The sequence below is a fragment of the Cryptomeria japonica genome, chromosome 3, assembly GCF_030272615.1.
Source record: "Cryptomeria japonica chromosome 3, Sugi_1.0, whole genome shotgun sequence".
Lineage (NCBI taxonomy): Eukaryota > Viridiplantae > Streptophyta > Pinopsida > Cupressales > Cupressaceae > Cryptomeria > Cryptomeria japonica.
The window spans coordinates 510,560,365-510,586,573 of NC_081407.1; the positions used below are offsets into that span (position 1 = coordinate 510,560,365).

Sequence of the window (26,209 nt, forward strand, 5' to 3'; positions counted from 1 at the left end):
CCAGCCTCTGTATTAATTCCACAGTCCATGTACAATAAGTGCTTATAACATTACATCTGACACGACTAACATGATCCTACTTCGAAGAAAAGGTACACAATATATAATACCCGAAGGGGCGCGACACAACCGTCGCGACTCCAACTACCTACCTATCGGCTAACTAACTGACTGCCGTAACTCATTATTACTGACGACAACATAAACATAATGATTATTCCCGTCAACATCATCCCCCCCAAGAAAAGAAGTCGACTCCGACGACTTAATACAAAATAGAGATGAACGGCAGGAACTCCGACGCCAGTCGTGCCCGGATCTTATACACTTGCTGCGTCCTCGCCTGAAAACCCTTTTCTGCTACCATCCAATGCTCAATTGCGGATTTCACCAATATTGCTTCCTTTGCCAGCATAGTCCTCCTGTGCCTAACCCAAACTTGTCTGCAAAACATGTTTTTCAGTCTCAGGTTCCACCAACTGCTACTCAAATGATACTATCTCCCTAGCCAATTTGTCCTCGATAGCCACCCGTGCTGCTCTCCCGGCATCCAACTCCTGGGTACGCTGAACTAAGTCTAACGCAACTATTGCCTCCAACCTGGTGGTCAGCTCCTCCCGAGCCCTCTGTGTATCCACCACGACAACCTCACGTCCAGCCGAGACATACTCCGAGTTCCTCAAAGCGTACCAGTCATGCCTGGAGGTGGCCACAATCCGCTGGCACAAATGCTAGGAGACACCTCAAATCCTCCATCACACTCCCCAAAGGCCAAAAACTGAACTGAATAACTCCCTAGTGTCATACAACTGCGCGGACCTGCAATGCCTTCCCTCAAACTCTGTTTGTTCCCAACCTCCAAATCCGTCTCCCAGTACGGCTTATGGCTTCCCAGCCAATGCTTAGCTGCAGGCTTCTTTCTCACAGTACGGACAACCACAACACTTCCCGTGGTCTTCTGTAGCTCAAAATAAACTGGGGGTCTGGGGGCAACGCCCCGAGCGGGGTCAAGGGGCAGCGCCCCTCGCGGGGTCCTGGGGCAATGCCCCCGCCGCTAACACCAATTTACAACCCTCAGAACCATACGAAAGTCCATGGCGCACAGCATTTCTGTGATATTTTAAGATGCCAAAAACCCTTCTTTTCCACTCTGAATTTCCAGTGTCCTGGCTTCAAACTCCAGCGAATCATTTTAAATCTGGTCGTCGTCGTCTTTTTTTTTTTTTATTGGCACTGCAATGTCCCCGATGGCACCCCGGCCATACAACCTCCCTGTACGGTCAACAACACTGGCACCTCCGATCGTGCGGCCACCTTCTCGTGTCGTCAACACCCCTCCACCCTACGACGGACCACTGAGGACGGAGCGGCTGTGTGGTTGTGCGACTTAATCTTTTCGTGCGTTTTTGGCCTTTCCGCACGACGATGGTTACCATCGCTGGTGGTGTCCACCGTACGGTGGTCACCACCGTCGGTGGCCCACCGCACAGTGATCACCGTCGGTGGTCCCACCGACGGTGGTGACCACCGCACGGTGGTCACCACCGTCGGTGGCCCACCGCACGGTGATCACCGTCGGTGGTCCACCGTATGGAAAGTCGGTGTCACCACCGCACGGTGGTCACCGTCGGTGTCACCACCGCACGGTGGTCACCACCGTCGGTGGCCCACCGCACGGTGATCACCGTCGGTGGTCCACCGTATGGAAAGGCCAAAAACGCACGCAAAGATTAAGACGCACAACCACGCAGCCGCTCCGTCGTCAGTGGTCCGTCGTACGGTGGAGGGGTGTTGACGACACGGGAAGGTGGCCGCACGATTGGAGGTGCCAGTGTTGTTGTTGACCGTACAGGGAGGTTGTGGTGCACTCGATGATGCGGTGGCGGGAACCCCTACCTGTGGTGCACTCGACGATGCGGTGGTGGGAACCCCTACCTGTGGTGTACTCGATAATGCGGTGCTTTGCACATTGGTGAGGATGGCAGTCCTTAATTGTGGCATAGAGTCTAGAAGGTCTTTTACCTTTATCGGCACCTCCATCTGCAAAATTTGCCCAATGATGTTGTTTTCCGCTTTCGTACGGGATGATGTACTCGCCACCTCGTTGTCCCGTCATTCGGTCGTCATCTCACGTTCAATATTGGCCTTTGCCTCCCGTAATCTCTCCTTCTCCGTACGGGGGTCGGGATAAGTGGCTTTTTTCGTCTGGGCGCGGGTGATCGCCAGTACTTCTTTCTCACCAGTCTTCTCAGCCTTCTCAATGTTGAGGAGATTAACCCCTGCCTGCGGGCAATTTGCGTCCTCATGGTCGCCTGGCCCACACCAACGGCAGAGGTGCTGAGGGGTGGCTTCCTTCGTGCAATCACGGGCGAAGTGCCCCCACTGATTACAGGCCCTACATTGGATAATTGGCCGGCCCTTGGCGTCATACTGGATACGGCTTCCGTTATTGTTATTGTTGCTATTCCTTCCGCAGTCGCGTCTGTTGTCCCGGTATCCTCCAGATGATGCCATTGTGTTAGTATGTTGGCCGGTACCCGTTGGTGCGGATGTTGTGGCCTGCTCCGTGAACAGCACCTGGTTCATTTGCGTACTTCGCGTTTTCATGTTGTATGGGCACTCTTTGGTGGAGTGTCCCATCACTTGGCAAATCTTGCAGAATGCCTTCTTTTGGCAAGTACCCTTTGTGTGCCCTTCCTCTTTCACTCAGTGCACCATATGCCCCCTTCGTTCAGACCAGTGCTTCTCATTATTTTGAATTCTTTTCTCATTTGGTCCATGTCTTTCTGGAGCGCTTGCACCCGTTTGCCAGCCTCGTTGTCACTGCTGCTTTCCTGTGAAGAGTCATCATCCTCGGATGAGGATTTATTACTTTTCTTCTTCTTTGATGTTTTGTGTTCGCTCTCCAGGTCCATCGTCCTATTATAAGCGTTGTCATATGACGTCGGGGGTACAATTTTCATCTTCCTCCATAGGGAGGATTTCAACCCTTCAACGAACCATCGTTTCTTCAATCCATCTGCGGGTTGGCTTTCCATTTTACCCAAGAGTTCTTTCAGCGTCCGACTGTATGCCCGTACTGTCTCCCTGGTACCTTGTTTGGTACTGTATATCTCCATTACAATTTCATTGTCATCACGGAGCAACCGAAACTCCCCTATGAATTCCTTTTGTAGATTGGCCCACGTGGCCACTTTTTGCTTGTCCACATCGGAGTACCAATCTATGGCAACTCCTCGTAACGTGGCTGGGAACTGCTGTACCCAGTCATCCTGGTCTATTACTTCGTTGGCGGACCAAATGGTTTCACATGTACGGCAGTGCCGTAAGGGGTCTTCCTTGCCCTCCCCTGTGAACTTTGGCAATTTTTGTTTACTCGCCATCCCACCGTTGGGTCTCGCTCCTCTAATTCCTTGTGTGCTTGTACCTGGCGATCCTCTGCCTCCTGCAATTGAACCTCCACTCGATGGTCCTCCGGGAAAAGTTGTTGACACCGAACCAAACAAATTGCCTCCTGTACGGTACCCTTGTGCTCCCTCGGCACCTTCGGTCGTACCGTCACCTTCCGGTGTCTCCCTCCGGTTGGTTGTCTCCCTCCGGTTGTCCTCTGGAATGGACAAATTCTTTAGCAAGTCTCTAGTAGCGTCGATCAGGTTTAGACTTCGCCTTGTTTCTTCCACCAACTCTTCGTGGCTTCTTACCCTACGGTGGTATTCTGGCGAACTGTAGAGTTCTTCTTCGGCACCCTCCGTGACTCCTTCTGGCAGCCCTACAACAGTGTAGACAGTGTAGTTCTCTCCATCTATCTTTGCCTCCGCAACCTCCGTGACACCTCTTGGGTTCCCTTCGAGCAACCCCTCAGCCAGTCGTCCCTCAGCAAGCTGCCTTAGCCTACGCCTTCGTTCTATCTGCTGTCTGAGATTCAATGCGGTTTGTGCCACTTCCCATTCGTCACTCTGTATCTTTTTATTTTTGTCCTTATTTAGTCTATTGGGCATAAGTCACTTCCATACACAGCAAACACACGCCATGTACACAAAAAAAACTTTTATTATTTTTATTTTTTATTTTGCCTTTCGGCCACAATTTATATCAGCAGTGTGTCGGGATTATTACAAGGTTCAATTTCCTCCTGGCCTGGTGCCATCTCGTTCCGTTTCCCGTCGGCTGTTCTCTTCGTAGCGTTGCAGGATTTGTTGTCGTCGCTCTTCCTGGGCAATCTCCTCCAGGCGGGCCTGTTGTGCCAGCGATGCCTGTGCAAGCAACCAGGGGAGGTGGTTCATCAACCGGTTTACTGCCGGGCTAACCTCCAGCGCTGTCCACACGGCACTTGGTGGGATTTCTGCCTCCGCTGCCTCTCGTCGGACGTAGGTCTAAATGGCTACCTGGAGCAAAATTGAAAATTCTCGTGTTGTCGTGTCTTCTCCTGTGTAAAGTTCTGTTCGGGCGTTGTCGGCCTCTGGGTTTATTTCACCAACGGGTAGGCCCATTGTGTCTGTGTGCCATCCGTGTCTTCCATTCCCGAGTACGTCTAGGTAGCGGCGCCAAATGTTTGCCCTCTTGGGTAAACGGTTAAATGCAGAAAGTAAATGCACAGAACATAATGGAAATATATTAAATAACCAGTCTCTGTATTAATTCCACTGTCCATGTACAATAAGTGCTTATAACATTACATCTGACACGACTAACATGATCCTACTTCGAAGAAAAGGTACACAATATATAATACCCGAAGGGGCGCGACACAACTGTCGCGACTCCAACTACCTACCCGTCGGCTAACTAACTGACTGCCGTAACTCATTATTACCGACGACAACATAAACATAATGATTATTCCCATCAACACTGTTATTACTTTTTGTTTGTCAGTTCAATTTAAAAGTTAAAAATGTTTTTGGAAAGCCTACTTTGGGTTAAAATCTCTAGGAAGAGTGATGTATAAGCCTAGTCAAGCTACTGTCTTATTGAATTAGTTACAAATGACTTGTCTCAAGGGTTCTTGTAGCACTTTGCAACAACAAGAGTACTACAACACCTGGCAGCTGTGCAGCTTGCTCAGTCACAGACTCCTACTGGCACTCAATTCCTTAAGCACTAGCTTTACAAGGAACAGTGCAAAGTACACAAGTTCAATTGTCGTTACAATCCCTTGCAGGGTATGGTATATACAATAAGAGTGCAAAGATTCTTTGGAGAAAAGCTCAAGTCTTCATAACCCAAAACACTTGCATTCCAACAGTTTTAGCTCCCCTCAGATTCTTGGTGTCTGCTATTTTGTCTGATGTGGAATGGTTTTGGCTACAGACAAAAACAGCCAGTGATCCTTTATTGTAGTTCGATTATTTCAGTCCCACTTGAATTATTAAGACTATTTTGGCTCTAGATGAAATGGTCACTGTTGTGTATGCTTTATGCTAACACCAGCCTCTTGAGTGTCTGGATCTCTTTGTTGCAGATGTTTTCTTCCAATATTGGGTCATTTAAACATCTGTAAGCTTGCAAGTCTTCAAAAGAACTGATTTGCTCCTTTGTAAGTTGACTCAGCTAAATTAACCTGATCTGAGAACTGATTAGTTTCCTTGCTATCTGACTCAGCTAACTCAACCTAATGCATTTCAGATCAAGCCTTCTTTCAGCATGGCAAAAGTTTCAGGCTTATTCTACTGTGTAGCTTCTTCATATCTATGTTTTGGACACTTAAATGCACAGGTTTTGTCAAATATGTTATGATGCCTCAACTTGCAAGTGATTCATTTGTTTGTATGTTGAATGTGAATGGAAAACATTTTCATAAATGTGTAGTTGTTAACAGCTCTATAAATAGATCTATGCAAAACACTCTTAGCCAACACTGGGCTTGGTACATATGTTTGTGTTTTCTTAATGGTTTGTTCCTTTTTTGAAGCAGTTTCTTCACTTTCTCTCGTATATCTAAAGTCAAGGAAATTATTGCAGTCTGTGATTCTTCGTACAGAGATGTATTTGAAGGTTAGTAAAATGTTTTCCTTAGTTCATCTTTTGATTTATTCTTTTCATTTCCTTTTATTTGGGAAATGAAGTGTATAATCTGATCAAATTTTTATCTTAGTGGTGTTGTGCCACATAATTGTTGGGCTTGTGGTTTTGTGATTATTTATATGTGAGTTTTCTTATGTTGTAACCTTTTATTTGTAATTATGCTTTTATTGCACCGGATAGGAGAGACATTATATAGCTGAGACAATTGTAAGGGAGTGTATTGTTTTGTGAGATCAAAATCCACTATAATGCTTGCTTTATGTACCATTCTGTCATGCATATGTCATTGCCAAGGATAAATAGCTAGTTACCCGATGGTATATAGTGAAAATTTGCAAGAAAAGCATGAGTTTAAGGCTTTCAAATGTGAGTAGAGGCATTGTATGATGTAAGTCTAAACAGTTAGAAGTTAAGTTACCTTATTTTTGTTACAATAGATTCCATTGGTGTTTGCATCTGGAGGCGTTCATTAAAGTTTAAAATCATATGTTGATATTGTGCCACAACATATAGTGTATTCAGATCAGACTTTTCATAACCTGCCTAATACCCATTACATCGTGATTATATCATACATAAAAATTAATCCTATATGCATAGAATGAGGATCATTTTATACGCATGTGAAATCTTCCATTTAGAGCTATGTTCCACTAAGTTTTGAGGGGTTATGGAGATGGGTCTTGGGGACTTCTAGGAGACCAACGGCCTACGTTTGGGGAAAATGAGGAGATAGTGGTTGTCATGTCCCCTTCCTAAGGTGTTTTTTGGTTTGTGACCGTTAGCCTATTCCTCGGGGTTCTTGTTGGTTAGGAACGGTTTGATGAGGGAACTTCATGGTGTTTGATGGTTAGCAGAGCAGTGCCAATGGATTCCAGTTGTCTCTTGGAGTTCTGGGTGATTTTTCGCCTACTTACTATTTTCAGTAAGTTGGTCCTAGGGCATGGTTGGGCGAGTTGGCAGTTTCCTTTCCTCAAGAGATGACATTTTTAGTGGTGAGCCCATGCTTGATATGGTCTATAGTATTTATTTTAAATAACATTGAACATTAAAGTTAAATTATGTTATTTAAAGTTATAAAGTGACTTTATAAAAAGGACCATGAGGCATTAAAAGTTGTTTTTAAAAGGGGGAAAAATGTGCTTCCTAGGGATGAGTGCCTCTCTTGGCAAATTTATAAAGTTTTAAATCAAAATTAAAAGAAGAATTCCCTCCTTTTTTTGGGTGACCAAGTGAGGGAGTGTATTTAATGGAGTTGAGAGCTCATTTTGGGGTATGCTGGATTTTGATACTTCATTTTTTGATTTCTTGAGGGCTTTGCTATTCGGGTTTGTAAGGATGGAAATCCTTACAGATAACATTGCTTGCAGAGTTGAAAGTTACTTCTCTGAGGGATTTGAAGGGGAGTGAAAGATGCCAACTGAGAATCTGATCCAGTCTGAAGTATTTTTGTTTGCTTTCAAATCTTTGACTAGCTAATTGTTTTATTGGTTTGAGGTAAATTTTGATGTTTTTTTAGTTTTTGGGGTTTTGCTTGCTTATGCCAATGAAAATTTGCCAAAAGACTGCAATACATAAAAGAAACTATTGACTGAAATGAAATTTCAGAACTCAGATTTTATTGCAGCAAATTATAAATTCAAGAGAATGACTATTTAAGACAACTAGAGCCAAAACTGGCCTACCAGGTGTCCAACGCCCTGCCTGGATGAGCTTATTTTGATGTTGGAGGTGGTGCACAAAGCAATACAGGAGCCTCCAGGTGCTGCAAATTGTTCCAATGTGTTTTATTCTCCTTATATATAATTATCAAAAGCAATTTATGGAAGAAATAGCAAATCAGGTGCTTATTCCAAAATCTTGCCAGGAGAAACCTCTAGAATTGACCCTTTTTCCCCACTAAAATGCTGATGTAGCCCAAATGTGTTATAATTTCCCTGAAAGAACCACTGATTTGTCTTTATTTGCTGCCAACAATGAATTTACACAAATTTTTGAATCAAAACCCTCTAATTAATTTTATTGACTTCACAGGAGAAGCAAAGAGGGTACGACCAGCTTGGGAATGGTATGGCCAGCATTAAAAGCACAATAACTACTAGAAAATGTTCCCCAATCTGTTCCAATCTGCACAAATGTGTTGTAGATGATTTATTCTTGCTGAAACTATGAATTCTCCTCCAGATATTGGCCCCAAATGATCTGAAACAGGATTCCTTCAATGCAAAGGTGAATGGGTTTTCGTCCACACACTGAATTAGGGTGAGAGTTTTTGTTCTCAACCTGAAACTCCAATCAAGCTTGCTGCTGCAGAGCTCTCCAGGGAAGAAATTGTCAAATATCCAATGAATAATGAATAAAATGCTGCCCCCAATGTCTTTTAAACATTCCTCAAACCCTAATTCGAATTTGGGGTTAGGGTTGTACTTTTGGCATCAAAAAACATGTTAAAATGTTTCTTTTTATAAAAAAATAACTTCCCCTAAGTAGTTTGACCCATTGAGGGTCTAATTAATCATTAAAAGTGGCCATATTATTAAGTTATAACCTTTAAGCTATAACTTCTAGGGAAATGTGCCAAGGGGTCATTTTATAATTCATATTAACTTTTATTAATCTCCTTTTTAATAAAGTTACTTTATAATTTTTCTAATTATAGAAAAAGTAACTTTATAATGAATTATTATAAAGTCTATGTAACTTAAGCTCACCAAGGCCAAAAAGTGACTAAGTATAGGCTCCTCGTGGTAAAGCCAATCATCCCCTAGCCTCTGTAATTGCCTGCGGAGATGGCTAATAGGTAAAACTATGCAACTGAGTGATGACAAGAAAAATGGGGACATTACAAGGAGATTTCACACAGAGATTTCCATAGAGCATTCAAGCAATTTTCATTTTTACAAATGTTCAGTTTGGTTCAGTTAGGGAGCTTTTTGGATGAAGGGTGTTTGGGAGTTTGAGTTCTTTGTGTGCATGTTGAAGGAGGTTCGAACCAGATTTTGTTGTAGCCATTGTACGCATTAAAATCAGTCATATTCTTGCATATTGGATGCCATATTCTGAGGTTGGGAGTTGCTGTTATATTTTTTGTATATACATTTTGGAACAGTAGCTAGAAAACATGTTTTAAAGCATTGTAATGAGAAAATCTATATGGGTATTGTTTAGAATCATTGAAAATGTCAATTAATAAGTTTTATATGCATATTTGTATTTCCAGTTTCAGGTATTTTGTAAGATTTTTCGCATTTTAGCCTTACTGTTCAAAAAACCAAAACCCAGAAAAAGCAGAAAATAAAAAAAAGGAAAAAAAACAGAAAAACAAAAAAATCAGAACGGGGGTGTATATTACAGTGGTAGGATAGTGGCAGGATGCTGGTGAGTGGAGCCTCTAGAAGAATGGGGGAAATGCTCCAACAGGGTTGAGGAGTACTGCCATTTTCACAAATCTATCAAATTTTTTTTAAACACAATGTCCTTACTATTTCTAACCAAATTTTCTGTCCTCAAAAAGTTTTTTGTGATTGCTTAGGGCATGGGTGGTGCCCATAAACGATTAGAGTTAGGATGATTGGTACTAACATAAAAAATGCACTTTTTGAGCTGAATGATATGGGGGATGCCTTGGTGTTTCCATTGCATTCTAGAGACACAACTTAGTCTCTTAAGGGCCTTGGGGATGTTCGAAAAATATCCCTTGATAGCAATGGTATTGGTTGAATGGTGGGGTAACATTTCTCGGAGTCCTCACGTTGCAAGGATGTCCCCATCCTATAAATGGTTGGATTTTTAAGAGGAACACATCCCCATGGAACATTTATTAAAGCTAGTTTTTAAGTCTAAACATTGTCAGTTGTCCACGAAGTGAGTTGTTAAATTTGTCTCATGTTAGGTCTTGTAAGTTTTCATACCCTCATCTCAATTCCCATCATGTATAACCAATTTGAGAAAGTTTTCGTGGATTTTTGATGTTAGGTGATGCTCTAGTCATTGTATTCATTCCCCGCAAATTAAAAAGCCAAAAATCTAAGTGTGAGGGTCATCAAGGGTTTTTTTTTAAGAACACCCAATTGGGTATCTATGTCTTAAATTTGGGAAAAATCTGATGAAAATTGAAGAAGTTAAGCAATTGTGGGATTTTCCTAGTGTCAAGGCTGACATGTTTCAAATTTGAGGAAAATCTGAGCAAAACTGTTGAAGTTATGTAATTGTGGGATTTTCCTAGTGTCAAGAATGTCATGTTTCAAATCTGGAGAAGTTTCGAGCAATATTGTAGAAGTTATGCAATTGTGGAAAATGCCCCTTGAATTTCTGCAGTCAAGAAAATACCCCCAAAATCTCCTTAGTGGAGAAAATGCCCCCAAAATCTCCACAATGGAGAAAATGATCCCTAAATCTCCATAGTGGGAAAATGACCCCTAAATGAACACTGCCAACCAGCATTTTATGTAAAAACAATCAATTTTTCTGTTTTAAATGTGACCAAAGCACCTTCAAAGATGCATTGCTTTTGGATTTCAGACTTACCACTTTTAATTGTTGACCATTCATATTTTTTAGGTAGGAAAGTGACACCACCGCATCATTTTCAGTATTGTTCCTAACTTCGGAAATTGTTGGTTGAAAATTTTGTACACTCGGGGAAATATACAAAATTGTGGTCTCAACCACAACACACGAGTAAAAACTCTCCTAATTAAGGGAAGGCTCCCCCTATCTAACTACAACTTTGAAAATAAAATAGGATGGGACAGCAATCTTTCTTCTTTTTTCAAGAAAGACATTATCCTTTTCTCTTCACAGAAAATGATAGCGATTGAATATGAACAACAGTAACCACTTTCAAGTGAAATGAGAGAAAGGAAATGAAGTTTCCTGAAAGCGCAAAGACTTCTGTTACTTCCTTTGGGACGGGACAGCAATATCAAGCTCAAAGACTTGATTATGTGAAGTCCTATCTACCCTTTGCTATACTAAATTTTACAACGAATAAAAGACAACAACTCAAAGACTGGAATAATCTATTCTTTCAACACAAAGACAAGAACTAATGCAAGCTCAAAGACTTGCTGCTATTTCTTATCAAACAATAATTTTTCCTCAAGAATAGACGCAAGCTCAAAGACTTGCTGCTCCTTCTAGAGATTTTCCTATTTTAATTAATCTTCTCTACTTGCAGCTCAAAGACTTCAAATCAGATTAGACTAAGCTCCTTTAGAAACACTTTGCATGGAAGAAATAAAAAGATTCAAACTCAAACATGTAGCTCAAAGACTCAAAACTTGAGTAATCGTTCTTTATTATTCTTCAAAACTTTCAATTCACATACATAAGCTCAAAGACTTTTTGCTGTAAATTTGGCAGAGTTTTTGCTTTCTTTCCAAAAGATAAAAATTACAATAGACCCGTCAAGTATTTTATAGAAGAGGACCCTTGAGAAAAAGGTGGGAGGATCCTAACTAACTTGAGAGATTCTCTCAACCACCAAGACTTATTCAATAACTAACTAAGACTTCATTAACTAACTAAGACTTATTCCAACTACAGTCCTAATTGGACACAACTTGTAGTTGCCTTACATGTAATTACAAAAGTGCAAGTAATGTGTAACTTGCTTTTTACAAAAAATACTTTTACATGTAACTTGTCAAAACAAAATTACAACTAAAGATTACAAAAGTGGAACAATACAACTAAGTGTTGAAAAACACTTAAGTTGCATTTTGTGAAGACACAAATCCTTGAAATTTCTGGATGCTCGTTTCTAGTTCCTCAGGATTCGGTTCATGGGTGTTCTTGTCAACAACCATGGTCTTCACAATAGTGTCATGACACCGGAGGAGTGCAGAATTGTTTTTATTCAAGATAGACTGTATTTCATGCAGAAAGGCTTGGTGTTTCATCAATGTCTGAATTGAAGCGACCGTGAATTGTTCGCTCCTTCATTCATTATGAATCCTCATTTGTAAATCAGCAAGAACTTCTTCTTCTGGAATCAGCTCTCCATCCTGACTTACTATGTTGCAAGAGGCCCTTTCACAATGTGAGACAATATCTCGGAAAACTTGACCCCGGAATCTCCTTGCATTAGCGATCTCCTCAATGAGGGATTTAAGAACAAGGGCCTTGTTTTCCAGGAGTTCTTCAAATTCCAAGTACATGACCCTGGAAGAGATGATGGCGTGCTCCTGTAGAACACTTAGCTGTTGTTGGGGCATGGTACGCCAGATTGTCAAACTTTCTTCAACACTTTCCAAATTCTTTTTGAAAGTATTAGAAGTCTGATCCAGTTTCTCCTCAACAATCTCCAACTTAGACATCATCTGAAAAATGTCTTTCATTACCTGTGCACATAGATCATGAAGCTGATCAACCCAGGAATCTAGTGCTTGTACCTTCTGAGCAGCCCTTTCCACTCCACGAATTGATTCTTGGGAACCAGAAGAACCTATGGAGTTACTCCCTTCAACAACAGGTTTTGTAATTTTATGAACGACTGCCATAAGTTGTCGGTTTTCCTCTTCTAGCTTCTCTTTCTTTGCTAGAAGCTCATCACACCTTTGCACCAATGAAGCAACAAAAAACTGAGCATCATGTTTAATGACCTCATGCGTCTGTTTTCCCAACTCTATCCTTGTAACCTTATAATCGGCAGCTGACATTTCCTCAAGTGGCTTATCTGCAATAGGTTCCACAATTTCAGCTACCTTCATCTTGTTGTCAATAGTTACTCTGGAGATAGTCTTGGCCTTCTTAGCAACTTTGGATCTGGACTGTTTTAGTTGCATCAGGTGAGATTTCCTGCTTCTTCCTTTTTGGAGTAAAAGAACTGAGCCATGGAGGCAAAGTCATCAACTCTCCTCCAATAGCAGCCGTAGGCAAAGGAGAAGCAGTTTCTGTTTGAATTGCTGTGGTCATCCTGGGAGGAATATCTGTTTGGACAGGGACCACAGTTTGCTCAGTTACCAATGGGCATGAAGATTGCCTCATGAATTCTTCAAAACCAGAAGTGGAAGTATCAATTTCTGATAATTGGATGCAAGTAGGAATATCCTCAGGAACTTCCAACACACTCTCTTGTTGAGGATCAGGAGATGGCTCGTATGTTGAAATGGGAATATCATTCCGAGGAGACTCATCCACAAGCAAATCAGAAGGAGAAAGCGGCGTCTCAATAGGAACTGGAGGAATGATCTCATGAGGCGAGTCTGAAACTGGAGACTTGGGAGCACCATCAGATTGCTGCCCCTCTTCTGGATTATCTAGATCAATCATCTGAACATGAAATCGTGATTTTTCCTTCCCACGAACTGTCATCTCCTCAGGAGGAAGCACTATTGCACGACTGACTCGCAACTTGATCTTGGTGCCTGAAGATGATGCACCCTCCTTGTTGTCAACCTGAATTTCAGACTTCCGTCTAAGAGGCCCCGTAGAATCATCTTCTTTACCAACCTTGATTTTTATAAGTCTAACAACATTATTTTTCAACCATGCGTTAGTGTTAGCTAAGATAGGCTGAAATCTCTCAAGGATGGATATGCACTCTTTGTGCGACCATTGGATCAAAGGAAGTGGAGCTTCCTCAACCCTCCGTGAAATGTATTCAGGATCAAGTATGTGCCCATCATCAATCTTACTTTGTGGGATATCCACCAAGTTCAAATCAACAATTTGCTCAACAGTGAGCCTGCAGTAATCCATCTTCAGAACTTTGGCTTCTGTGCGGAGATCTACCCAAATGTCCTCAATGCGATGCACATGCACAAAGGATTTCTTGATCTTCTCCTTCATACCCCTATAATCAAAATCAGCTCTAGGTTTAAACCTGTTGAGCTTGATTTCCTGCAGTTCAGTCTCCATGGCCTTAGCTTTCACAGATGTGACAAGGGAATACCGGCCAATTTTCAATGGGTTTGTGGTAGAGATCCCCATTCCAACCTTGTGTCTAGCAGACTGAAAAGTGTGGACAGCCATGATCTGTCTTCCCAACTCCATAAGAATGATCTTATCAGTTGGGTATCTGGGAAGCATATATGGCTGACCACCATAGCATCCAATTCTCATATAGGTGAAGGTGGGAAACTGCAGAAACAAACATACATATTCGCACACCTTTTCCCATGCCTCATCTGATACTCTCTTGTTCCTGAGATTTCTATCAAATTGACACATGAAATATCTGAAGAATGCATCGTGGATTCTTCTGAAATGCAGTCTGCTGGGTCTCAACGGCAACTGGTCATAATATTCCCAAACTGGTATAAGTGAGCGATCACCCTTGGTTGAAAGACTTGGAAAGTGTCTAAGTGATGCTGCCAAATATACCAAATATGAATTCATGAAGAAGGTCATGGTGGTAGGAACTGCTGCAAGTTGTTCGTACAAGGCATCGCTGATGACTTCTCCCCATGAAATATGATGAGATTGCCTTATGAATATGATGAACTGGTACATCCATGGCTCAAAAACATTGGAATGCTCAAGGCCCATCATCCTGCTGAGAAGAGTTATGGTGTCTCCTATCTCCCATTTGAAATCGCAGCGGTACAACTTCGCCCACCTTGAAAAGGAGGCTCGTGGCTCTTGGATCCATCTATTGATATGTCGCTTGCAATCTTTTTCCCTCTTCACGTAATACTCTGCTGCACTTTCTTTGGAGATTTCCATGTAAACAGGTGCAGGAGGTATTTTGAAGACCTTCTTGATTGTATCTGCATCAAGACGAATTATAGCTTCGCTATCATCATTTTTGATGACTGTTGTCTATTTATCAAAATGATGGGCGCAGGCAAGAATAAACTCAGGTTCTAGGGCAGCCACTGGGAAAGAAGATGCATGATGGATATGGCTGTCCAACAGCCACTGCAAGTTATTATCCTGTGGATCTTCTTCCCTCTTGATGAATTTCGACATATCCACGTGCCCTATTTCCGTATCTCTGATACGATCCAAAGGGGAAGAAACTTGAGAAGGTGCAACCTCGTTCTGATATTTGTCATATTTGTATTTCATCTTCTTTGGAGCTGGAGATGTCGGCAAATTTCACATTGATTATGAACTTGGAATACTGTGATGAAGACTTAAAAGAGTTAAGGCAACATCATAGTCAGCTGCAAATATCATTCTTCCTTCTTCAAATGGGAAAAACTTCGATTATTGAACTTCACGATTTTGTGAGAGGAAGAGGGGAAATATATGGAAATAGGAAAATCTTGACTTTGACAAATTTTGGATCTTGGGGAAATATTCGTAAGTATACAAGTTGGAAAGAACATACATGCAATCGGGGTTTTAAAACCTGAATGCAAGTACACTTGTAATTTTGCAAATGAAGAAATGGATGGAAAATGAGAATTTGACTTGCGAAAAATGACGGAAATGGAAAGTACGGATATGGGAAAAATGAATGGATAGAAATGGGAAAATCCGGGAATGTCATTTTCATGAAAATGGGAAGAACTCTTCAACATGTAATCCGGTTTTTAAAACACGAATTTGAAAGTGTCATGTCCCCTCCTTGATCGTTATATATATCCTAAATGAAGTAATTATTATTATTAATTAATATAATAATAACAATGAATTACTATTTGAATTTTTATTGAATGTGTTATTTAATTAATATCTAATAATATTCTGGAAATATTCAAATAAAAATAAATTAATATTATATTATAAACATAATTTATATATTATAAATTATAATCATAATTTATTCTTAACCATAAACAAGTGCAACGTCCCTATCTAGATACTAGAACTCTAGAACCGAACAACTAAAGGAAAACTCCTTTATATATAATATAAGGCATCAAGGAACTCATACAAAGACATAGGAAGAAAAAAACAATTACGATAGTCTCATTAAAGATGACTCTATGGTTAATAAAGATTATTATTAAATCAAATATAAATAAACTGCTATTGTCAGAGATTGTTCCCTCACAATAGACAGTGATATTCAGTAATGTAAAAGTTGATAAAACTAATACAAATTAAATAGTTTTAACTACTGATTTTTCATCTCTTTCAACTAACCGATATTATAACATTAAGTTGTAATGATCAGCACTTATATCCTCCATGTAATCACAAACTATCAATGAATGAACAAATCAGTAATAGGACCTACCTTTGAGAAAGCTCCGTGTATTATAAAGTACCAATGATTAAGATCAAACATTAATAAATATCCCCATCTAAACAGTCCAAAATGGATGATGCCCGCTTTAAAATAGAATTTAATAATACATAATAATATAATTAAAATATAATATATATAACCAAATAAATGAATAGAATTAACTAAATAAAATCTTAATGATAATAATAAACAAGATTTAATATATAATTTATATTTATTAAATATTAATATTTATCAAATAATAATATAAATTCTATAATATTATATTATTCACAAAATAACAAAGTAATTAGAAAACAATTATAATAATAAATAAACTTCAAAGGGACTGCAAGTGTTAGAGATTGTCCCCTCAGCAATAGACAGTGATAATCAGCTTTAGTGTTTATTGGCAGTGATAATAAACTACTCATTGTTATTTATATGACAAAATTGAATTATTATGCTTTAGGGAGGTGCGATTAGTAAAAGATTCAATATCAATTATCAGCAAGACAAGGAGATAGAAGGGATTACGGGATATATCTAGCCCTGGTCAATACTAATACAATACAGATAAATATGTAAAGATTATTCAAGTTTCGTTGGAGACCAACCTTGATGTAAAAGAGATTAGTGCATCAATGACTCATAAATGTTAGAAGGTTACCAGCAGCGGACTATTATTATGGTTCGGGAAGACAATGATTAATGAAAACTAATCGGTAATAATTAGATTGCTAATCGATTATATGATTAAATGTTCGATTAGCATAAAGTAAAGAAGGCGATTATGAATGATTGGGGTATGTCTTTTGAAACATAGCCAATCATTCTAATTGTAAGATATAAAATGGGATATTCATCGATAAGGAAGGGGGGGAGGAGGAGAGCGGACTGTGGAGGAAAGGTAAGGAGGAGCAGGCTGCGGAAGAAGGTAAGGAAGAGCAGACCACGGAGGAGAGGTAAGAAATCGAGTTCCCACTTATATTAAACAATATAAGTATAGGATACGAAATGTCATTCTTACTAATAGTAATAGAGGATGTTAATTATTAAGGTTCATTAATATTAGTTAATGAATAATAGATAATGAATAAGGTTCATTAATGGATGATGTTAATTGTAGTCTAGTGGATATTTATACATATGCTAATGTATAATATTCACTAGTCATTAAAAATAGGTAAAAGATATAATCTTGTAATTGTTGTATACATAAGTTTGTATATTAAGAAGGATTATGAATACAAGGTATTTTAAGGAATGTAATGCATATGTAAAAGATGGAAAATCATATTGATGTATATATTAATTTAATAATACATTAAGAATTCATGTTAACACAAGGAATAGTTTATGAACTGAAATTGTTATACAAATGTATGGCTTGGTTCTCTAAATTCAACCAAGAAGAGGAGGATCTGGTCAATCCCCTTTGAGGACTTGGATGATGGAGGCATCACCCAAGACAAGGAAAGGCAAGGGTCTTCCTTGGCTGGCTTGGGTGTAAGAGGTTATACCCAAGACAAGACTCAAAGGTTAGGCCTATCCCCTTTGAGGACTTGGATGATGAAGGCATCACCCAAGGCAAGGAATAGACAAGGGTCTTCCTTGAATGGCTTGTGTGTAAGAGACAGGATTCGAACTCATCTTCGATTTTCTGGAGGGCTTGGAACCAAGGGGTTCCAAAAAGGCGAGCCTCACGGTTGCCTAAGGACATACTTTCGTATGGCATTGTATCCTTTTTTATTAGATGAAAATTATGATTATGTTAATTAAGCATTAAAGTTAGATTGCAATTTAGATTATTTATATATATATGTTTGTTGTGTTCTAACAATCTGTTCTGTAGGTTAATGATCTCTAACTAGTAGGGACATTACAGAAAGGGAGGGGTATTTCACACTTTTCAACTTGGAATTTTAACCAAAAATGGTTAAATTCCTTAACCGTAAGGGAAGAACAAGAATTTCCAGCGAACTTGTAATCGGGATTAAAAATCCGAAATACAAGTAAAGAGGGAATTTAGGAAGAACAATGCAATCCAAAAATTGCATTCCAAGGGGAAGATCTCTCTCACAAAAACCGATTTTTGGGGGAAGAACAACATATTTCCAAAAAAGCAACTAAGAAAACAAGAAAATAATAAAATGAAGGAAAGAAAGGAAAGAGAACATACCTTTCTTCAAACTGAAAATGCTTCTCCAAAAATGCAACAATCTTTGGAATGAAGAAGCTAAATCAATAAATAGAGACAATCCGCAATCCCCAAAACCCTTGCCACGTTTTTGGAAAAAACCTTTTTAGTTGCAAAAACGTGGTAATAGATGCAAGTGAATAGGGTCAAATCCTTAGGGTAATATCATGCATGAAAGTGTCAAAGCCAAACGTCCAAGGAGGAGATGAAGAAATGGCATTAAATCCTTAAAAAACGCAGCCAAAGGAGGGTCACGTGAAAAAAACGTGGCAACCAATGCATCTTAGATGGCTCATTAAATGAATTGAAACTTATCCCAAACTCCACGCCTAGGTGAGAGAGGTAAAATCGAAGTAGGAGATTGCAGCTTGATGAAGTTTTAAACCCCCAAAATGTGGCATTTTGGAAACACGTGGTTGCTGATTTGAAGCAAAAAACCAGTAAATGCAATCTCCATATGGCATGACAAGTGGTTTCATACACATAAGAATAGGGTAGAAACAAAAACGCCTCTCCTTCCTAGAAGATCTCCACGAAAATCGATTGAAGACTTCAACAAATTTGCTTCCAATTGAAAATCGGGTTTTTGGGAGACAAGAACAAGTTCAAAATGCATAAGTATGTGAAAATCGGGTTTTTAAGAACATATGACAAGTTCTAATTTTCACTTTTTCACTTACAAAGCCAAATTCGGGTTTTTTGGAGAGAAAGACAAGTTTAAAATTGCACTTTTTCACTTACAAAGCAAATTCGGGTTTTTTGGAGAGAAAGACAAGTTTAAAATTGCACTTTTTCACTTACAAAGCAAATTCAGGTTTTTCGGAACAAACTGCAAGTTTAAAATTGTCAAAAATGCACTTTATGGGCAAAATCAGGTTTTTTGGAGAGAAATGCAAGTTTTACTTACTTGTAAAAGGGAAATAAAATCCCTACAAGAAGTTAGAATTGCTTGCACACATGTAATGGGGGTTTAAAATCCCTATTACATGTAAAAACCATTAAAGTAGGGGTTTTTGGAGAGAACTACAAGTTTACTTGTAATTTAGCCAAAAAATCCCTATTTTAACTAAAAAAGACCAAAAAACAATAAAAATGATAAAAACAATAAAAGGGAAATTTAAAACAAATTACAATTATTCATCCTTGAATAAAAGTGCACAGGTAATAAGCCAAAAATTCCCCTACAAATACCAAAACAATGGATATCATTAAAACTTGCAGTTTGAAGAAAATTCTCCACCTGCAGTCGGGATTTTAAAACCCGAAATTAAAGGAAAGACATAGCAAATGAACCTAGAATTTGACGAAATTCGAAACGTAGTTCGAGGATGGACTGAGGATTAAGCCAATCCAAGGATTAGTCGAAATTCTGCCTCGGGAAGCATGCCATAGAATAATTTTTTTCAATTTTTCACAAAATTTTTATGTAGCGGTCCTTCATTTTTGGAAACAAAAATGAGGACAACAGAAATAAAATCCTCTTTAGAGGAAAATGGCTTTTGCTCTTAAGATTTCTCGCATCTCTAAACATTCTTTTGAGTTACCATACAATAATTATAAAAATTTCGAAATTGCTTCTCTATTCATTACTGCACTGTTTTGTATTTTGACCTCAGAATCCACATGTAGCTTTACATTCCTCCATAATTTTCTCAGCTATTTTCCTTTCCATTTCAACATTTATATATTCTTCATGCACTATTTTTAACCCATTTGTGTTCACTTACTCTGAGACTTGTTTACTCCATTTTTTCTTCCCCTTCAAGGCTGTTAGGAGCTGAATCCAATCACTAACCCACTAACTGATGTCAAAGACATGCAGCCTTCAACCAAGAGGATCTCTTAGAATGCATTTTAAATTTTATACAATCTTTTGTCTGATGTCATAACTGAAAGTAGTTTCAACATAAAAAAATATTCATTTTATAATCTGACAATTCAGTGAAAGTTTCATTGCCTGCTTTCAGCTTGATTTTGTTGCCGGGAATAATCATTATGTTATGTTGTCATATTATGTTTATGTTGTCGTCGGTAATAATGAGTTACGATAGTCAGTTAATTAGTCATCCCGAAGGGCAGTTGGATGCGACGATTGGTCGCACCCCTTCGGGTATTATATATTGCATACCGTTCCTTCTTAGTATCATCATGATAGTCGTATCTGGGTTTAATGTTATAAGCACTTGATGTACATGGATTGCTGAATTAATACAAAGACTGGTTATTTAATATATTTCCATTATGTTCTGTGCATTTACTTTCTGCATTTAATCGTTTACCCGTATTTGGCAAACATTTCGCGTCGTTGCCTAGACATACTCGGGAAAGGAAGGAGCGGATTGCGTACGGACACAATGGGCCTACCCGTCGGTGAGATTAACCTAGAGGCCGACGATGCGCAAACCGAACAATCGTCGTGGGACGCAGAGTGCGATGGCAAAAGGCGAAGGGGAAATTGAACCCTGCAATAATCCCGACGCAATGTTGACATAAATTGTGGTCGAAGGGGAAATAATAAAAGTTTTTTTTTTTTTTTTTGTGTACATGGCGTGTGCTTGCTATGTACGGAAGTGATTTATGCCCAATATACTAAATAAGGACAAAAGTAAAAAGATACGAAGTGACGAATGGGAAGTGGCACAAAGAGCGTTGAATCTCAGACAACAAATAGAACAAAGGCGTAGGCTAAGGCAGCTTGATGAGGGACGACTGACCGAGGGGTTGCTCGAAGGGAACCCAGAAGGTGTCACGGAGCTTGTGGAGGCAGAGATAGATGGAGAGAATTACACTCTCTACATAGTCGTAGGGTTGCCCGAAGGGAACCTAGGAGTCACGGAGGGTGCTGAAGTAGAACTCTACAGTTTGCCAAAATACCACCGTAGGGTAAGAAGTCGTGAAGAGTTGGTGGAACAAATAAGGCGAAGTCTAAACCCGATCGACGCTTCCAGAGACCTACTAAAGAACTTGTCCATTTCGGAGGACAACCGGAGGGAGACGACCGAAGGTGACGGTACCGAGGGAGCACAAGGGTACCGTATGAGAGGCAATTTGTTCGGTTCGGGGTCAACAACCTTCTCCGGAGGACCCACGAGTGGAGGGTCAGGTGCAGGAGGCGGAGGCGGAGGATCACCAGGTACAAGCACACAAGGCACCAGAGGAGCGAGACCCAGCGGTAGGATGACAAGTAAGCAGAAGCTGCTGAAGTTCAACGACGACGGGAAGGAAGATCCCGTTCGCCATTGCCGCACTTGCGAAACCATATGGTTAGCGAACGGTGTTATCGACCAGGACGAATGGGTAACACAATTTCCAGCAACCTTAAGGGGAGTGGCCATCGACTGGTACTCAGATATGGATAAGGCCAAAGTCGGCACATGGCTCGACCTGAAGAAGGATTTCGGGATAGAGTTCCACCTCCTCAGAGACGACAATGAAATAGTAGCCGTAATCTATGGCACAAAGCAGAACAAGAACGAGATTGTTTGAGCCTATAGTTGGCGGCTCAAGGAATTGTTGGGGAAAATGGAGAGTCAACCAGCAGATGGGTTGAAAAAGAGATGGTTCGTGGAGGGACTGAAACACTCCATCCGGAAGAAGATGAAAATTGTTCCACCAACCTTGTACGAATATGCATATAATAGAGCGATGGATCTCGAGAGCGAGACCAAGACATCCAAGAAGAAAAAGAAGGATAGCTCGTCCGAGGATGATGACTCTTCCAAGGGAAGCAACAACAACGACAAGTCTGGCAAAAAGGTGCAAGTCCTGCAGAAGGACATGCTGAAGATGATGAAAGAGCTGAACGTTATGAAGGGAGGTCCGAGCAAGACCGACGAAGGGGAGCTTTGGTGCACGGAATGTAAGACGGACGGCCACACGAAAGGCTCTTGCCAAAAGAAGGCCTATTGTGATATATGCCAGTTGATGGGGCATCCCACCAGGGAATGCCCCTACAACATGAAAACACGAATCCAACAAGTATTGCCTACGCAGGAACAACCAACTACATCGGGCGGTACCGACAGCTCCCAGGCGAACAACAATGCAACATCGGGAGGCTATCGAGATAACCGGTGGGGAGGACGAAACAACAATAACAATACAAGGAGCCGGATCCAATATGACTCCAAAGGCCGACCGATGGTACAATGCAGAGCGTGCAACCAGTAGGGGCACTTCGCCCAAGACTGCGCGAAGGGAGAGGCCACACAATATTTGTGCAAATGGTGCAGATCGGGAGACCACGAAGATGCCACCTACCGAAAGTCCGGCGTCAACTTGCTCAATATCGAGGAAACCAAAGAAGAGGAAGTGCTGGCCGTAACCTGCACCCAAGCCAGACACGCAATGTGCCCAAACCTAGAGATGGAGAAGCGAAGGGTATGGGAAGCACGGGAAGAAATTTAGAAAGAGATACGAGAAAGGGCGAAGGCGAAGGGTACGACGGGTACTTCCAGTCAACCGGAGGCGGAGGAGGCTATACTAAATCAAATTTTAAAACAGGAGGTGCCTGTGAAGGTACACGACCTCCTCCAGACGATGCCTCAATTACGAATGGCATTGCTGAATAATCTCTCCCAACCATGCATCAATACCAACCACTGCACAGATGTTTCTGGGGGGTCTGCAATAGACCCCATGCTGCTGGAAGTTAACACTGGAAGGAACCCGACCATTGTGGAGATGGGTATCCTTGGCACCATTCTAACCGATGCCATCGTCAATGGTGGATTAGGAGTGAATGTTCTTCCAGAAGAAACCTGGTGGAAGCTGGGGAAGCCGACGCTGTGGCCATCTACATTCAATCAGCTGGGAGCAGATCAGCATGGAATCAAACCCATTAGGACACTAATGGGCCAGCAAGTTACCATCGGGACGCAACCCTTCATACTGGACTTCGTGGTAATCCCACTAAAGAAAAAAGGGTATGATGCGATCTTAGGGAGAGGGTGGCTGGTGGCAGCCAAGGCCACCTACAATTGGAAGAAGAACACTTTGTCTATGGAGAATGGAGGAAGGAAGTTTATCATAGACCTCGGGACACAATTGGTTAGTGAGGAACTGGCATCATCTTCGGAACCAGAGGTTGAAGGAGAAGGCGACTTGAGGAACGAAGGACGGGGCTGCAGGGAGCCCAATGATGAAGGGATTCTCAAACTAGGAGAGTGCTCCGAGGATGAGACGGGGTCATTGAACAGGCTCTTCCACTGGCAGATGGAGGATTACGAAATGTTCCAGAGCTACAAGCTCGAAGTAGAGGAACCAGAGCAAGTAACAAAGGAGGTGTACCTGCCGAAATACAGAGAATATTGGAAGGGAGACACCCCAAACCTCGATGACGTAGATAATCCCAAGATCATTCGTGTCGGCAACGATTGGAACCCTATGTGGAAAGCCGCAACCTTCAAAATCTTTATTCTTCTTCTTCTTCTTATGTACGGGAAGGAGACCGTGGTCCCTGTAGAATTTGTGGTTCCAGGTCTTCGAATGGCCATTGCAAATAGACTTGCCACCAACGGGTCCAAATTGAAACCCTACCACGAGAAGTGCGCAGGGGACCCGAGAGCCTGGAAGGACACCCGAGAGTCCAAAGGGGAACCCGATAGGATGGAAGGGGACCTGAGAGGCTAGGTAGGCGACTCGAGAGGCACGGGACCAAAGCAGGAGACTCACGGGCGAGACAAACTGAGAAAGGGCCATCCCAGAGGCACGAAACCTGAGCCGAATCTGGACAATTAGAAAATAAAAAAATAAAAAAATCATCGTTGACAGTGGTGGTTGGACTACGTACGATGGAACCACTGTGCGGTGAGACCACCGTGCGGTGGAACCACCGTACGGTGGGACCTCGTGCTGTGGGACCACCGTACAATGGACCACCGACGACAGAGGCGGCGGTGGAATACCACTGTACGGTTGATTTTCACTTGCGTTGGGCGTGCAGAAGGAGGCCCGTACGGTTGGTCGTGTATGAGGCTCGTACGGTGTGTATGGTGGACGGTTGGTCGTGTATGAGGCACGTACCGTGTGTATGGTAGATGGTTGGTCGTGTATTCCGTATGGGGTGATCCGTATGGTGGAAGGGTGTTGACCACACAGGAAGGTGGTCGTGCGATTGGAGGTGTCAGTGTTGTTGTTGGCCGTACGGGCGGTTGTATGGCCGGGGTGCCATCGGGGACATTACAGTGAAAGAAAACAATAAAGAAAAAATAAAAAACGATGACCACATTGAAAAATCATTCGATGACGTCTGGAGCCAAGACGCTGAAAATATTAGAGTGGGGAAGAAGGGTTTTGGCATCTTAAAATATCACAAAAATGATGTGCACCATGGACTTTCGTATGGTTTTGAGGGTTGTAAATTGGTGTTGGCGCTGCCCCTCGACCCCGCTGGGGGCACTACCCCCAGACCCCCAGTTTATTTTCGAGCTACAATACACTTTTTGAGTTGGGCGAAGGGCATCAAAGAAGTCACGGTAAGTGTTGGGGTTATTCCGTACTGTGAGAAAGAAGCCTAAAGCTAAGCATTGGCGGGGAAGCCATAAGCCATAGAGGGAGATGGATTATCAGCCTTTGGGGAGTGTGATGGAGGATTTGAGGTGTCTCCTAGCCTTTGTGCCAGAAGGTTGTGGCCACTTCCAGGCATGAATGGTATGCTTTGAGGCACTCGGAGTATGTCTCGGTTGGACGTGAGGTTGCCTTGGTGGATGCACAGAGGGCTCGGGAGGAGCTGACCACCAGGTTGGAGGCAGTAGTAGCGTGAGACTTAGCTCAGCGTACTCAAAAGTTGGATGTCGAGAGGGCAGCGCGGGTGGCTATCAAGGACAAATTGTCTAGGGAGATAGTATCATTTGAGTAGCAGTTGGTGGAGGCTGAGACTGAAAAGCGTGTTTTGCAGACAAGTTTGGTTTAGGCACAGGAGGATTGTGCTGTCAAGAGAAAAAACAAAAAAGAACTCTTGCGGAAGCAATAATGGTGACATCCACACTTGAGCATAGGATGGTAGTAGAAAAGGGTTTTCAAGCGAGGACGCAACAGGTGTATAAGTTCTGGGCTCGACTGGCGTTAGCAGTTCTGTTTAATGTCATCTCTATTTTGTATTAAGTCGTTCGGAGACCACTTCTTTTCTTGGGGAGGATGATGTTGTCGGGAATAATCATTATGTTATGTTGTCATATTATGTTTATGTTGTCGTCGGTAATAATGAGTTACGGCAGTCAGTTAGTTAGTCGTTCCGAAGTTGGACGCGACAGTTGGTTGCACCCCTTCGGCTATTATATATTGCATACCGTTCCTTCTTAGTATCATCATGATAGTCGTATCTGGGTTTAATGTTATAAGCACTTGATGTACATGGACTGTTGACTTAATATAGAGATTGGTTATTTAATATATTTCCATCATGTTCTGTGCATTTACATTCTGCATTTTAAATTTTATACAATCTTCTATCTGATGTCATAACTGAAAGCAGTTTCAACATAAAAAAATATTTATTTTATAATCTGACAATTAAGTGAAAGTTTCATTGCCTGCTTTCAGCTTGATTTTTTATGTAAGACTATTGCATAAATCCATCTGAATCAGGATTATTGCTGAAGCAGTAAGCATTTGCCTATGGGTAAAATTTCCTAAAGAATCTCTATTATTTTTCAAATTTGAATGCATCCAAAAGTAAAGAGGGAGGTTTGGAAGCCTTACCCATATAGATGATGCCTTGAAGTATTTGGTGAACAGATTTGTAATGTCCCCTTCTCGTTGATGGCCTTCCAGTGGTCCATTAGCCTATTCCTGAGACCTGTAGGCTAGGTGGAATGAAGAATGAGGGTCCAGCATTGATGAGGTGAGGACTTACTATT

At 41.3% G+C, this 26,209-nt stretch overlaps 1 protein-coding gene across 2 annotated transcripts in view; it reads left to right on the forward strand.

Annotated features, from left to right (window-relative positions):
- The window catches only part of LOC131044912 (2-C-methyl-D-erythritol 4-phosphate cytidylyltransferase, chloroplastic), a 306,767-nt gene that overhangs the window by 93,894 nt on the left and 186,664 nt on the right, over positions 1-26,209 (forward strand). For both annotated transcript variants that reach the window (XM_057978402.2, XM_057978395.2), the window contains exon 5: positions 5,915-5,994. In XM_057978402.2, the coding sequence (XP_057834385.1) occupies positions 5,915-5,994 (80 nt within the window). The remainder of the gene's footprint in view (positions 1-5,914; positions 5,995-26,209) is intronic.